The 14,472-nt window shown below is 31.8% G+C and overlaps 1 protein-coding gene and 1 long non-coding RNA gene across 2 annotated transcripts; one reads left to right on the top strand and one right to left on the bottom strand.

Moving 5' to 3' along the window:
- Window positions 1–2,004: 2,004 nt before the first annotated feature.
- Window positions 2,005–4,588, bottom strand: LOC128133878 (uncharacterized). The gene is made up of 2 exons (XR_008232184.1): window positions 4,025–4,588; window positions 2,005–3,012 (listed from the first exon to the last, which is right to left on the bottom strand). It is a non-coding gene; the product is annotated as an uncharacterized LOC128133878 (long non-coding RNA).
- Window positions 4,589–10,669: 6,081 nt separating this feature from the next.
- Window positions 10,670–11,796, top strand: LOC111921360 (40S ribosomal protein S29). The gene is made up of 3 exons (XM_023916916.3): window positions 10,670–10,830; window positions 11,364–11,463; window positions 11,563–11,796. The coding sequence occupies exons 1-3, from the start codon at window positions 10,670–10,672 to the stop codon at window positions 11,569–11,571; spliced, it is 270 nt and encodes an 89-aa protein (XP_023772684.3). The 3' UTR covers window positions 11,572–11,796.
- Window positions 11,797–14,472: the final 2,676 nt, after the last annotated feature.

Raw genomic sequence — 14,472 nt, 5'->3', positions numbered from 1 at the left:
AAAGTGGTCAAAAATCGGATCCAAAAGTTGCCCAAAAGTATTCCACCAACTTTCTCCATATAGAGACAAAAGGCTAAAATTCGGGTTCTTCACAGTGCGATCCACGCGGACCATTTGTAAATCCACGCGGACCGCGTGGATTCTGCTGAATGGGCTTTTTGGCCCATTTAATTGGCACTTCTAGATTACTCTTCTCATCTATGGTCCAGCCCGTTTGTGCAAGTTCTTGATAGCCCAATTATGTCTTCCAAACTCTTCCAAGATGCTCCAATGCTCCTTTAATCTTCTATAGCTCGAATTCTCGTCGTCCCGCACTCCTTCCAAACCTCCAATAACAAATAGTCTTCGGTAAATCCTGCAAATAAGCTCAAAAGACTAGAAAGCACCCGGTAAAGGAGAAAAATAACAAAAAGAGAAAATATGCGTGAAGATTAACTAAAATGAGGTGGTTTTAACTAAAAATAAACTATGAAAAGAAGTAATAAAAACGAAACTATCAGTCATCATATCAAGTTGCATGAGTGAAGGCAACCCAAAAAGACTTGTTCTTCTATCAATCCAAGTATATACCAATTATAGTTATGGCTTATACACCTAATCCAACAGTCTCTGGATAAGTCTAATAACTATGATTGCAAATTGACTAGCACATTGTAGCATTCAAAAGCCGTTGTCGAACGCTGACCGAGTTAGTAACGTATCCTAAGATAAGGGATCATATAATCCCCCGTTTTGCAAGATATCATGCGAACAAATGAGATGGAACAGAATCATTCTCATTGTTCAATAGTCTGTTCTTCGATTTCTGATTTGTAATGACAGAGAACTTAATTGAACACATCAATTCAGTCCTGACCGGACCCGAAACATAAGGCAACACCAAATCATCGAGGGGTCCAAGATATCGCTTTTCCCTTTAGGCAAAAGGAACAGATAAACTTTGACTTATATGCTTGTACTATTTACTAATCAAATCGTACACAACAATACGTTTTATAACATTAAGTTGTTGGTGCGTTTATGTATTATCAATGCACAACCAACTCTTAAACAACAACTCATATATCTCGGTTTAAAGATTATACGATGTTATCGTCCCGTAATTACCCGTGATAAATTCCATGAAGTAATTCCATGAGTGTGAGTTTAATCCAATACTCAAATCCTCGTTTCAAAAATACTCATGAACGTTGCATCAAATCATTTCTATGTCTAAACACTTAGACAATCTATAAGCCGATTTGTTAATAATATCATCTCATTTTACATTTTTATATTAAAACAATGTACTTTGTAAACATATAACCTTTCTTCAAAAGTAAAGGGTCTTACTCTCTTTTGGTTTGATGCATGCTTTCATCTCTTCAATTTTGATGTAACTTTTGAGCGTGATACCAGAGATTTTTTTTTCATTTCTTCAAATGTTCGACCAACAGTTTTTTGTGTAATGCTTACTATAAACTTTTAAGATCAATTCTATTAGCAAAATAATTCATATGAATTGTGGAAGTAAAAGAATATCCTTTTGAATCCAAAATCAATCGTCAAAGGAAAATTATGTGCCTATCATATATGGGACCTCCTATATAGTAATAACAAAATAATTCAATAAACGAAAAACAATGATAAAGAAAGCAAAGAACAAAGTAAAAGAAAAAACATGGTGCAACTGTACGAAACATATCATCGAACACATAATAGACATTAATATTTAGACATAGAGACCTTACCTTGACCATCGATTTCTCGATCTGATTAAACATTTTCGAAAATCCTCCTCATTTCTTACGATATCTCTCTTGATTTAGGAGAATTGCTTCGATGGCTAAAAGTTTTACATACATTGCAAGTTACTTTATCAACAAAGTACTCAGTTTTTCATGGGATTAAACAATGATTATTATATTAACAATCCAACTGAAATGAAAACTAACTAATTAACTATAGATATTGAACAAAAAGATAAACAAAAAAAATCTCAATCAGACTAATGAATTTTGAGACTCTACTTCAATAAACCTAAATTTAAAAAATGAATTGTAATATCCCAAAAATACAGGCCAAAAATTTCATTTTTAAATACGTCATTATAAAACCAACAGTGTAATAAAACATTTGTAATATCATGTCATGTCAAAACCAAAGTATAAATAATCAAACATGTTATCATAGAACAATATCAAAGTGTAATCCCAAAGATCTCATGTGCGGAAAACCATAGTGTGATGCGCTGCGATCAAGCCGACTCCTTTCCTTTAAACACAAAGTACCTGAAACCAAAACTGAAAACCGTAAGCACGAAGCTTAGTGAGTTCACCCATCATACCACATACCATACGATCATATAACATACATATACTGTCAGACATATTTGGGTGCCCGACCTACCCCTTTGGTCCTCTCGACCGGATACTGCCTAGCATATCTGGGTGCTAGCCTCCCCTTCGGTACTCTTGACCGGATACTGCCTAGCATACCTGGGTGCTGGGCTCCCCTTCGGTCCTCTCGACCGGTAACCGGGGACTATTTCACCCCCTAACACCACCACATAAAAGCATAGCATAAACACATAAGTCATATACTGCCTAGCATATCTGGGTGCCGGCCTACCCCTTCGGTCCTGTCGACCGGTAAATGGGGACTATTTCACCCCCTACTACTACCACATAATATCATATCACATATATCATAATCTGTCTAGCATAGTTGGGTACTAATCTACCCCTTCGGCCCTATCGACCGGTAACCGGGGACTAATTCACCCCTACTACCACTATTACATAACATCATATCATGCTAGCACATAACAAAACAAGTAGTAGCAAACATAGACAATTATCACAAAGACAATCATCTAACAACAACTCCTACTGGTGGGCCGGCATTGTGGCCGTAGACCCACCGCTACTGGAAGGTAACTCACCTCACACTGCTGAAGTCCCGAAGACACAATCCCACACTTGCTGAAGTCCTGCAGACTCAACCCCAGCTGCTGGATGACAAATTCCCGATCTGTCAATATCAAAACATCACCCAATTAATAATTGGGTCCCACTACATAACCATAAACACTTACTTTGGAGAATTACATTACCCCAAGCTTGGCTTATTCAAGCCCAAGGCCCAATCCGTAGGCCCAAAGTCAACTAGGAACCAAAGCCCAACACATGGCCCAATTTTCCAAATTGGGCCTAAGCCTATACATGGTCTTATTCTAAGGCCCAACATCATATAATCATTAAGGCCCAAACTATGGCATCTATGGCCCAATTTTCTAAATTGGGCCCAAGCCCCTTACATGGGCCTTACCCTAGGCCCATTAATTTATTTTAGTCCAATTGTTTGACTTTGGATGGCCCATTAATAACCCGATCATCAAGGCCCAATAATAAACCCAAATGAGATTAAGGTTTCACATAAAATGACAATTAGGGTTAGGTTTCCTACTTAACCCATTAAGGACTTAATCCTCTAAGGACTTTAATCCATTAAGTCTAATATCGTTTAGATTAATATTTGCCAATGATTATTATTTAATATCTCAAGTTATTAAATAATTTCCGTGTGTCCCGATTAATTCCCACAAATTAGGGTTTCATGGCATTAGGGTTTTCCAAACCCTAACTAGGGTCTCCAACCCAATACTAGCCTATTAATTAATTTGTTGGGCTTTTAGATCAATTAGGGCTTTATTGGGCCTATTAAGCCCACTAGAATATTATTAAGCCCATTAAGGTTTCATTAGGGTCCATTAAGGTTTCATTAAGCCCATTAAGTCTTATTGGGCCCATTAGGGCTTCCTTGGGCCCATTAGGGTTTCAAACCCACAAACGAATCAACACAATCGAGACAAGGCACACCGCCACTCGACAAGGCGGCCGGTGGCGGCGGGAGGCGGCAGCCACCACCTCACGGTGGTGGTTTGATTTTTCCTTTCATTATTCCAATTTTTTTTACATTTTACATTGAACCCATGAAATAAACACACACACCCACTACACTAAAATAACACACACGCAGCCACCTTGTGGTGGCCGGCGGCGGCAGAGGGTGGCAGTCACCATGGCGGCCATGGCGGTTTCTCCTTAGCTTTTCCGATCAGCAAACAAACACACACGCTCCAGGAACACAACACCAAACACATACTCCTACACGGTTCTGACTCCCACATATGATCCAACCATCAATCAAGCGGCGTCCGGCGGCGGCAATGTACTCACAAGTCGCGGTAGCAGCCACCATGGCCGGCTGCCATGGTGGTTCTTCACAGTTACACTCGACCAAAATCCCCACCAGCACCATATGGCTTTTAACAGCAGCTCCCAAAAACCAACACAAATAGAATCCCGAGGACGAGGAAGGTGCGCAACCTCCGACAGGAACCCCAGCAGCGACGTCGTGGCGTCAATGGCGAAGGAGCAGCGACAGTAGGCTCGTCCACACAACGATGGTAACAAAACAACATCAGCGACGGAAGAATGGTGGCAGCGGACTCCGACCGGAGGAGGGGTAGCGATGGCCTTGATGGGCTAGGTTGGTCGGAGAGACAAGGGAAGAAACCGGCGGTGGGAGGCATAAGGGGAAAAGGGTGACGACTGGAAAGGGTTTGGCTAGGGGGGTGTTTGGATAGGAAAAAAAAGGGCTGCTTATTGCTTATTCCCACAATAAGCTAATTTAAGTGTTTGGATAAAATCCAACTTATTAGGCTAAATAAGCTAATTTTAATAAGCATTCCTCCCCATGCTTATTGCTTATTGCTTATTCCCACCACAAATAAGCTATAAGCAATAAGCTAAAAAATCTAATCCAAACACCCCCTAGGTTTAGGGTTTCTTTCATTATATATGGAGGCTGCATGAGGCGTACCCGAGCTGCTCCAAACTTAATCCCATTTTAACACTATCGACCCCTCTCTTCATAATTATTTTCGAAATAGGTCTCATATTTACCCTTTAAACCCTGTCCCTTGAATTTCTTTGCAAACTAAGTCCAGATTTTACTAAACAACCCCCATCTTTTAAAATCTTTACAAGACTAATCCACAATTTACCCATTTTTAAACCCCCAACTCTCAGATATGACATATTCAGTTTTCCCCTCTCTTTCTTTTCCAAAATAAGTTCCAATAATTACCATGGAGCCCCTGTCTTCATAAATATTGTCATAATAAATCCCAATAATATAACGAGCGGTCCCTGCCTTCTCAATTACTTACAAAATAAATTCGAAACTTACATTTTAACCCCCAAATCTCTAAAATTGTAACGATTAGCTCCTCGAGATCAACACCTTGCTAAATAATTTTCGATTTTAGGGCTACTATTCGCTCATTATTTTATTTATTGATTTAATAAATAAACGGGGCTTTACATGAATTGAAAAAGGTAAAGAAGAAGATTACAAACTTGAAATCGAGATTAACAACTTCTAGAAATCCGCTATTCTTGACGATTGTCTTCAATTTATGTGTTTATTGGATTTTATGGGTAAAATTTAACTTTGGTGTTGAAAAGAATGGATGTAGCTGTAAAAATGTTGTAATAGCAATTGTGGTATCGTGGTATAGCAGTAATGGTATGGTTGTGATGATTGAGAAAATATATTTTCTTTATCGATTCAATTTTAGAGATGATTTACTCCATGATTTCAAGTGATTTGGTTACTGAAGAGAAATACAACGTATGCTTTAAATCCAATTTAGCTCCTCATTTAACGGGATTGCCGGATTGATAAGAAGGAACTTCGCCGTTAAGGAAATGAACGGATTTCATGCATAAAGATCAGAATATCCTACAAGCGCAAAATCTTTATCCTCATACAAATAAAGCAAAAAAAAAAAAAAAAAAAAAAACCGTATAAAAACATCAACGTGTACTGTGTCACCAAGATCATCGTCATTTTATGCCATTTTTTTGGAGATTTTTTAATTTAGTAATTACACAAATGATCCCTATGGTTTGAGATAATTTGTATGTTTGGTCTCTAACTTATATATATATATATATATATATATATATATATATATATATATATATATATATATATATATATATATAATTCAGAAGGTCCCTATTGTTTGTTTTTGTTGCGCGATTAGTCCTTGTCTTACCTAAAAAGACTATTTTTTCCTTGATTTTTTAATTTATTTAAATAAACGCACCCTAACCCCACCTTCACCTCACATCACCTTACCTTACCTATCCTATCTTATTTAAATAAATTAAAAAATCAAGGGCAAAATAGTATTTTTAGGTAAGACAGTGATCAAACGCACAACAAAAATAAACAGTAGAGACCTTCCGAGTTAAAAAAATAAGTTAGAGACCAAACAAACAAATTACCCCAAACTATAAGCACCATTCGTGTAATTTACTATTTTCAATTTTAAAGTAAAGGACAACAAGAGGCCCATCAACTCAGCCTATATAAAGAGCCCATTAAGAGATGTAAAAATATTTATCAAAAAATAGATATTTATAGATGTGTGTATGGGGTGGGGGGGGGGGGGGATTATCATATCACGTGTGAAATTTGTTGTTATAGTGGTTCATCACATAATTTTTATTAAATCTTGTAAAATATAAATATAATTGACCTAATTTATCCTTTTTTTCTCTTAAGAAACGACTAGTGGTGACAATCGTGTCGTGTCGTGTCGAAACACTAAACGGGTTGAAAGTGTTTGACCCTAACCCGACCCATTTAATTAACGTGTCGTGTCGGGTTTCGGGTTAGGGCTATACCTTGAAATATGTCGTGTCATGTGAGCTTAAAAGATTGAGCATGTTGAAAGAGTAGGAGTTTGGTAGGCGGAAATGAAAAACTAATTGTTTTGAGGCAGAATAGATGAAGCAATAGCAAGTTTAGATGCCAAAATTAAAAGAGGGGAGTTAGGGAGGCGAATGACAAAGTTATGACGATGCGAGAGTGGTGAAAGAGACTGGGTAGTTTGGGAGAAATGAAAAAACTGAAATGAAATCTTGATCTAAGACGGCTAAGTCATTTCAACATTACAAAACAATTCAATTCGAATGTTTTCTTTTACTTATGCTTTTGGTTTTGTATCTTTCTAGTTTATTTAAATAATTTAAAAAACTTGCATATAAATAAACGTGTTATTTTCGAGTCATATTCGAGTTGAAATTCTCAACCCTAACCTTACCCATTTAATTTTCGTGTCGTGTCAACCCGTTTATTTAAACGGGTTGAAATATCTTACCCAAACTCATTTATTTCGTGTCGGGTTCGTGTCGGGTTTCGTGTCGTGTCAATTTTTGTCACGACCGGCTTGATCTGTTTTAGAAAGTCTTCGCATATTTTTTTGAGTAAATTACGCGAATGGTCCCTATGGTTTAGTGTAATTTGCGCGTTTGGTCCCTAATTTATTTTTTTAACTCGGAAGGTCCCTACTGTTTGTTTTTGTTACATGCTTGGTCCCTGTCTTAACTAAAAAGACTATTTTACCTTTGATTTTTTAATTTATTTAAATAAATACACCCCAACCCCACCCCCACACCTTACCTTACCTACTCCGCTAATTTTCCATATTTAAATAATTGACTTTTTAGGTAAGACAGGGATCAAATGCGTAACAAAAACAAACTGTAGGTACCTAGCGTGTAACAAAAGTAAAGAGTAGGTACTTTCCGAGTTAAAAATATAAGTTAGGGACCAAACATGCAAATTACCCCAAACCATAGGGACCATTGTCTAATTTACTAATTTTTTTTTTTATCAACAATCCCCAAAACCATAGCCACTGCAAATTAAGCGATTGAAAATATATACAAACAAATTGTAATTATATAAGAAAAAAGGTATAATTAAATAAAAAAAACATGAGATAAAATACATACCTACCTACTCCAAGAGTCTCATGTGAGCATGTTGATTATAAATTCGGGACTTGTCTGCAATCCTGCAAATGTACATAAACAAATATAAACCGGAGGTAGTTCAAAAGTACAAAAAGGGCATGCCTAACGATTAATATATATATATATATATATATATATATATATATATATATATATATATATATATATATATATATATATATATATATATATATATATATATATATATATATATATATATATATATATATATATATTGTAACTTGTTTTGATTGGTTGAATTTTTCTTTTAATTAATGTTATAACATTCACCATTTCATTTTTATGCTTTTGTTCACAAACAATCCTTTCATTTTCGTTTGAATTTTTCATAACCCTCGCATTTTATTACATATTATTAGTATTTAGTCATATTAATATTTTTTTGGCAGAAATGGTCCCTTAACTATATTTGAGTCATTTTAAAGTTGCTTCCTTTTTGTCTTTTTTGGTCTCTCTATTTCCGTTAGTTATTTGTGACATTATAGGTTCCTATGTTTTCGTTTAGTTATCACTTTATTAGTTTTGCTTACAGATTCATTGATGTTTTTTTATTTTTTATTTATTTATAGATCAGTTAAAGAGGAAAGGAATGAACAATTCAAACTATAAACATTTTCAAAGAACAAATAACAGAAAAAATTGTCGCATTCGACCCTTGCAACGCGGGGGTTCCCCATCTAGTTGAATTTAAAGAGTGAAAAATTACCATCTACCCAAATACATCAACATGCATTTCATGTCCATATTTGTAACGAAATTCAAAAGCTTCATTTCTTGCTTGTTAAGCAAAAGTTCTTGCATTGGCTGAAAAATGTAATCAAAAGTAAAAATGGAGTGATTTCATATTGAGTCTTTACTCTTTAGTCTTTACCACGTACACCAATTGAGGTGAGCCTAGCTGCTGCTTTGACTACTTTAAAAGCGTACTTTGTTTTCATTCGCAACATCTAACAGAAATCAAATGATTATAGAAGAGTAATGGATATCAAATCACCATTAACATTGATTATAGTGAAACCATTTGAGGAGTTGTTTGGATGTGTGTTTTGGAAAAGAGTAAGTGATTGTTTGATCTAATTAAGTGTAATCGTATTTGGAAAATTATAGTTAACATAAATGTGAAGTTAACTTCCTCCTTAAGTCTACCTATGTTCCAAATGGAATTGAACACTCAATCTTATGGACTCATGACATCTTATCATATCGGTTTAACTATTTTTTCTAATTGCCCACTATATTTCACTCATGTTCATAAAAGTCCCACAATTTGTTTTTTCTATTTCTGACTTGGGGTTTTTTTATTTATTTTTATTTTTTATTTCACTTATGTTCATAAAAGTCCCACTATATTTCACTTATGTTCATAGAAGTCCCACTATATTTCACTTTTTGTTTTTATTTTTATTTTTTTTTTATTTCTGACTTAGTATAACATTTTAAATTGATCACAATAAATAGTTTTCTAATGTTTAGTGACCTTAGTGAAAAATTTGACACTAAATAAATCATTAAGACTCTAAATATTGACAAAAAATCTATTATGACCATCCATATTACAAAAAAAATAGTCGACATAGAAAAAAATTATCAATTTATGTGAGTTTCTTGCCGAAACTGAAAATTAATGATTAAACCGTAAAAATATTAAAATATAATAATTTTGATGTATTTTGCCATTTTAACAATGACATTTATATCCTTCTTTTCTTTTTAGTTCATCAAAGTTATCAAATATATATTTTCGTATATTTTATATTTATTTTTATAAAAGAAAAGCATATATATCTAGCAACAACTAAACCACAATTTGGTTCATATTATTTTAATACAATACCTTATATATTGAGTTTTCTCTGAATGAATCATCAACTAAATTCTTTTTCTGAAAAACCCTGTATTTTTTTATTTTTGGAAAAAATTCTTGACTTTTTTTTTTGTCCAAAACCCCAATTAATTATAATATATATATATATATATATATATATATATATATATATATATATATATATATATATAGGGTTAGGTTCATGTGAGACGGCCTAATTTTGTGAGACCGTGAGACATATTTTTTTTATTATTTTTATTTTTTTTAGTTAATTCAAGTTCCAAAAATAATATTTAAAAAAAGAATTTTTTGATTTTTCCATTTATTTTGCATTTTAAAATTATTTTTAGATTTGGTCTCACGGTCTCACAAAATTAGAATGGTCTCAAATGAACCTGAATATATATATATATATATATATATATATATATATATATATATATATATATATATATATATATATATATATATATATATATATAATTTTAAAAGTTTTTAAGAAAAATAACTAGTAAGATGGCCAAATCAAAAAATAAAAATTACGGTCTTTTTCATAAAAAAAAATTGAGGTTTACTTGAGAACAAACACAATGTAAAATGTTTTGATTATATTAGTCCTAGAAAAAGTTGTCAAACTTAGATAACTTTTATCGATAAAACTGAAACATAATATTAAACCGTATAATAATAATATATAATGTATTTTTTCTGTAAGAAAATGATATTTCATGTCCTTGTTTTCTATTTACCAATAGTTACAACATCAAAATTACAAGATATATATATTTTTTGTATTTATTATATTCTTTTTTACAAAAGAAAAACATATTTAGCATTTAGCAACGTTCATGTTGTGGATCTGGGCTATGAGCCCATGATCCATTTCATATGAATTATGATCATATGATGATCCACGCAAGCTTATTGGGCCCTATTACCAATTGAAATGTTAAAAACTACCTCACAACGTCGTCCCACACCCACTGCAAAATCTAGGGTTTTGAGTTCATCGACTTTCAGAGCTCGTCGCCTCCATACACCAACAATGGGTCATTCGAACGTCTGGAACTCCCATCCCAAAACATACGGCCCTGGTTCTCGTACCTGGTTACTTTTCATATCCATGCTCTTCAATCTCCATTAAATGTTTCTTTTTTGTTGCGATAATACACTTGATATCATCCGATTGCTCATATGCTATGCTTCTGCTTACTTGCAATTTGTTTAAATTTACGATTGATTCACAACATAAACTGGCTCCGTATTTGTTCTTGTGGTTATTCAATCACTCAGATGTTCAATTAAATCACTCAGATGTTCAATTATCGTAAATTAGGACATGTTAACATTATTGAACCTCATCGCAAGGATCACAGTTTGAAAGGTGTTGGTTATTTGTTAACAAATGTTATGTTAACATGTAGTCTAAGTAAGAACTAGGATTGAATTTCTGATTCCCTACAAAAGATTGATAAAAAAGCTTATAGACTGGTAGATTTTAGCTGCTTTTGTGATCATAAGGCTATGTTAATGCCATTTTTATGAATATGGTGCTCGTTGTGTGTTTGGGGTTTCAGTTAATACTCATTGTGATAACATTGCTCTCTGTTTTCTAATTTCTGATTTTGTTGATGTATCAGCCGTGTATGTGGTAACTCACATGGGTTGATCAGAAAGTATGGGCTTATGTGCTGCAGACAATGCTTCCATAGCAATGCAAAGGAGATTGGTTTCATCAAGGTTAGTACTGAATCTATTAAGTCGTTTCATGTTTGCTTCTATATAATTAGCTGCTGTGTACTTTTAATTTCATTTTTTTTTAATAATTTTTGTTCACAGTATCGTTGATTAGCACCAATGATGGAGCAATGGAGCCACGTCTTTGATGAGAAGAGATATTGTTAGTATTTTAGCATCAATCTGTTATTCTCATGTTTACTTTAAAGACATGTTTATGATATATCATGAATGAGACTACTTAATTTTGTTGCTTGGTTTTGCACTTCAATTAAGAGCCTCTTTCATTTTCGTTGTTAAGAGAATATTTTGAAAGTTTTGGATTATTTGGGATTAGTTTTGTTACTTTTGTATTTATCCGTATATTGTGTAAGGTTGCAAAAGTTATAGGGAGTGTGCTAAATGGGTTTTTGGGATTTTGCTTATTTGTTGGGTGTTTGGGATTGCACTTATATAGAGTTTTTGATAAGTCGATTCTCTTTTGTTATCGACTTAAATAATGAGTTATTACTTCTTCATTGTGTAAGTAGATTATGTCAAACACTAAAAGACAAAAACTATAAAATGTTTTGAGAAATTAAATTGCTTTTTATTTTTTATGCGTGTAAATATTCATATCCATTAATATTATATATGTGTCATCATTCCACCATTTAGATGTTGTTTGTTTTTTTTTGAGGCAAAATGTCTGTAGTTTGTGGATCACATTTGTAGACATCTGCAGTAGAAGAGGTGGACCAAAAGTCTACAGTCTGAAAAAAAAAAGATTGTTTTTTTAAATTTCAAATTGGTTTTTTAATATTTTTATGATTTTGTTATAAATAATTAACGAATCTAGATCAATTTTTATGTATTATTGTATAAAAAATAAAAATAAAAATTGTATAAAGTAACGTATATTTGATAAAAACCAACAATTTTGGTTGCAAAGTTATAATTAAATATTATAATTAGTGATCAAAGAATTTGATACATAAATGGATAGAAATAAACTTTGATTTTTTGAATTAAATCCATTAAAAACGTACCATAAATATTTTCTCAAGAAATTGACGATACAATATTAAATAATGTTTTACAAAATTTGGCAAAAAAAATATAAGAATATATTATGACTTTTTTTTTTTTTTTTTTTTTTTTTTTTTTTTCATATTTATATAAACAACTTTAATGACTATTGTTGTAATAAATCTTTATTTATAAATTTGTCAAAAATAACATGTTTGTATCGTCGAACATTTTTTTTAAGTTTTGTAATTTTTTTTTTCAAATTGTTTATCATTAATAAAGTTGGAAAAAATATAAATTAAAAAAGAACTTAAAAAAATAAAGATATATATATATATATATATATATATATATATATATATATATATATATTTTAGGCTAGAAGATATCTGAAGATGTTAGAAGACTCTGGTCTACATATGCGCTAAGAAGAGGGCGCACTGACATTTTTATGTCTGTAGTCTTCAAAAAAACAAACAATCTGCGAAGGCTAATGTCTGTGCGTGGTCTGCGTGGCGCAGACAAAAGAGGCTACGGAGATTTGCAGACAAAAAACAAACACTACCTTAGTTTAATTTGGTTTGATATATTCCTAATACATTCTTAATAAGATAGTTAAAAAAAAAAATATGAAATTGAGACACTTGTAATAATTTTGGCGGGTAGGAATATTTGTGGGCATAAAAGGTAGGAAACAATTTAATTTCTCAAACATTTTTACAAAAAGAATATAAATTGCTTTACTTAAGCACTCTCAACTAAGGATGAGTTATAAAACCGGAAAACAGGAACCGGTATAACCGGAAAATGCTTAAACGAACCGGGTATTGGGTTTAAAAATTAGTCTTATCCGGGTTCCGGGTACGGGTCGAACGGTTCCGGGTATTTTAGGTTTTAGAACCGGATTTGTAAAAAAACCGGAAACGAGTTTAATGGACCGGAACTGATTTAGTAGGCGAAGGAACCAGAAATTGAAGGATTATCAAAAACTAGGCGAATGCCCGCGCGTTGCGCAGAAACACCTAGATAGTTGAAGTTTTTACAAATATATGTTTTTTTTTTTTTAAATATAATAATAACTATGTTCTAAAATTTGATATAATAATTTATATACTAAATTGATATAATATATTGATTATTTTGAATTATATGATAATATATATACATCTATTATAACTTTATAATCTCAATCGTTTGAATGACTTCTACCCGCGAGTTACACATATATAAAATTAAATATAATATATGATTTAATGTTATTTATAGTTGTTGTTATTGTTAACAAATTTTTTAATTTTTTTTGCTTAATATTTTAATTTCTATCATTATAATTAATTAAAACATCAAACATTATTTTTTGATTTTAAAGGTAACAATATAATTATTTATATAGAGTTATTTTTAACTATTTTTATTGTAAATTATTTTAAGCTACTTATTTGAAAACTTTTAAAGTTTATAAAAATATATTTAGGAAATATTTTAGTTAAATTGATATTACAATTTAGTTTTTGCATTTATCACTATAATTTATCACTTTCAACTATTTATAAAATATTTTTTGGTTTTTTTAGCGGAACTGAAATTTATATTTAAGTTGACACTGTAATGTTATATTTAAATTAACAATTTAAGTATTTTGTCCAAACTGCTGATAAATGGTTTACATACAAAAACATTTTAAATCTAATAAATTAAGTATAATATTTTATAATTTAAAGACATAACTTTATAAATAGAAGTAAATATATTATTTTAAAATTGAAATTTAGTCTATTTATGATTACACTTTAAGTTTGAAATTTATTTAACCTTATTAATCAACTTATAACCATTATTAGAAAGACACTAAAATTTATCATTTTTAACTATTTATAAAATATTTTTTGGATTGTTTAACTTAAACAAAAATTTATATTCAAGTTGACCCTGTAATGTTATATTTTAATTAATTTAAGTATCTTATACAAATTGTTCCAAAATTATACCTTTAAAATGGTAATG

Source organism: Lactuca sativa, chromosome 4 (genome assembly GCF_002870075.4).
Source record: "Lactuca sativa cultivar Salinas chromosome 4, Lsat_Salinas_v11, whole genome shotgun sequence".
NCBI classification, from domain to species: domain Eukaryota; kingdom Viridiplantae; phylum Streptophyta; class Magnoliopsida; order Asterales; family Asteraceae; genus Lactuca; species Lactuca sativa.
The sequence above is the reverse complement of the archived record's forward strand: the minus strand, read 5'-3'. Positions and strand labels throughout refer to the sequence as shown.

What these genes read in the sequence shown, in the direction of transcription:
- LOC111921360 (XM_023916916.3), top strand. Translation starts at nt 10,670, where the DNA reads ATGTTAAAAACTACCTCACAACGTCGTCCCACACCCACTGCAAAATCT. An exon ending in GGCCCTGGTTCTCGTACCTG is followed by an intron (nt 10,831 to 11,363) that starts GTTACTTTTCAT and finishes TTGATGTATCAG; the next exon opens with CCGTGTATGTGGTAACTCAC.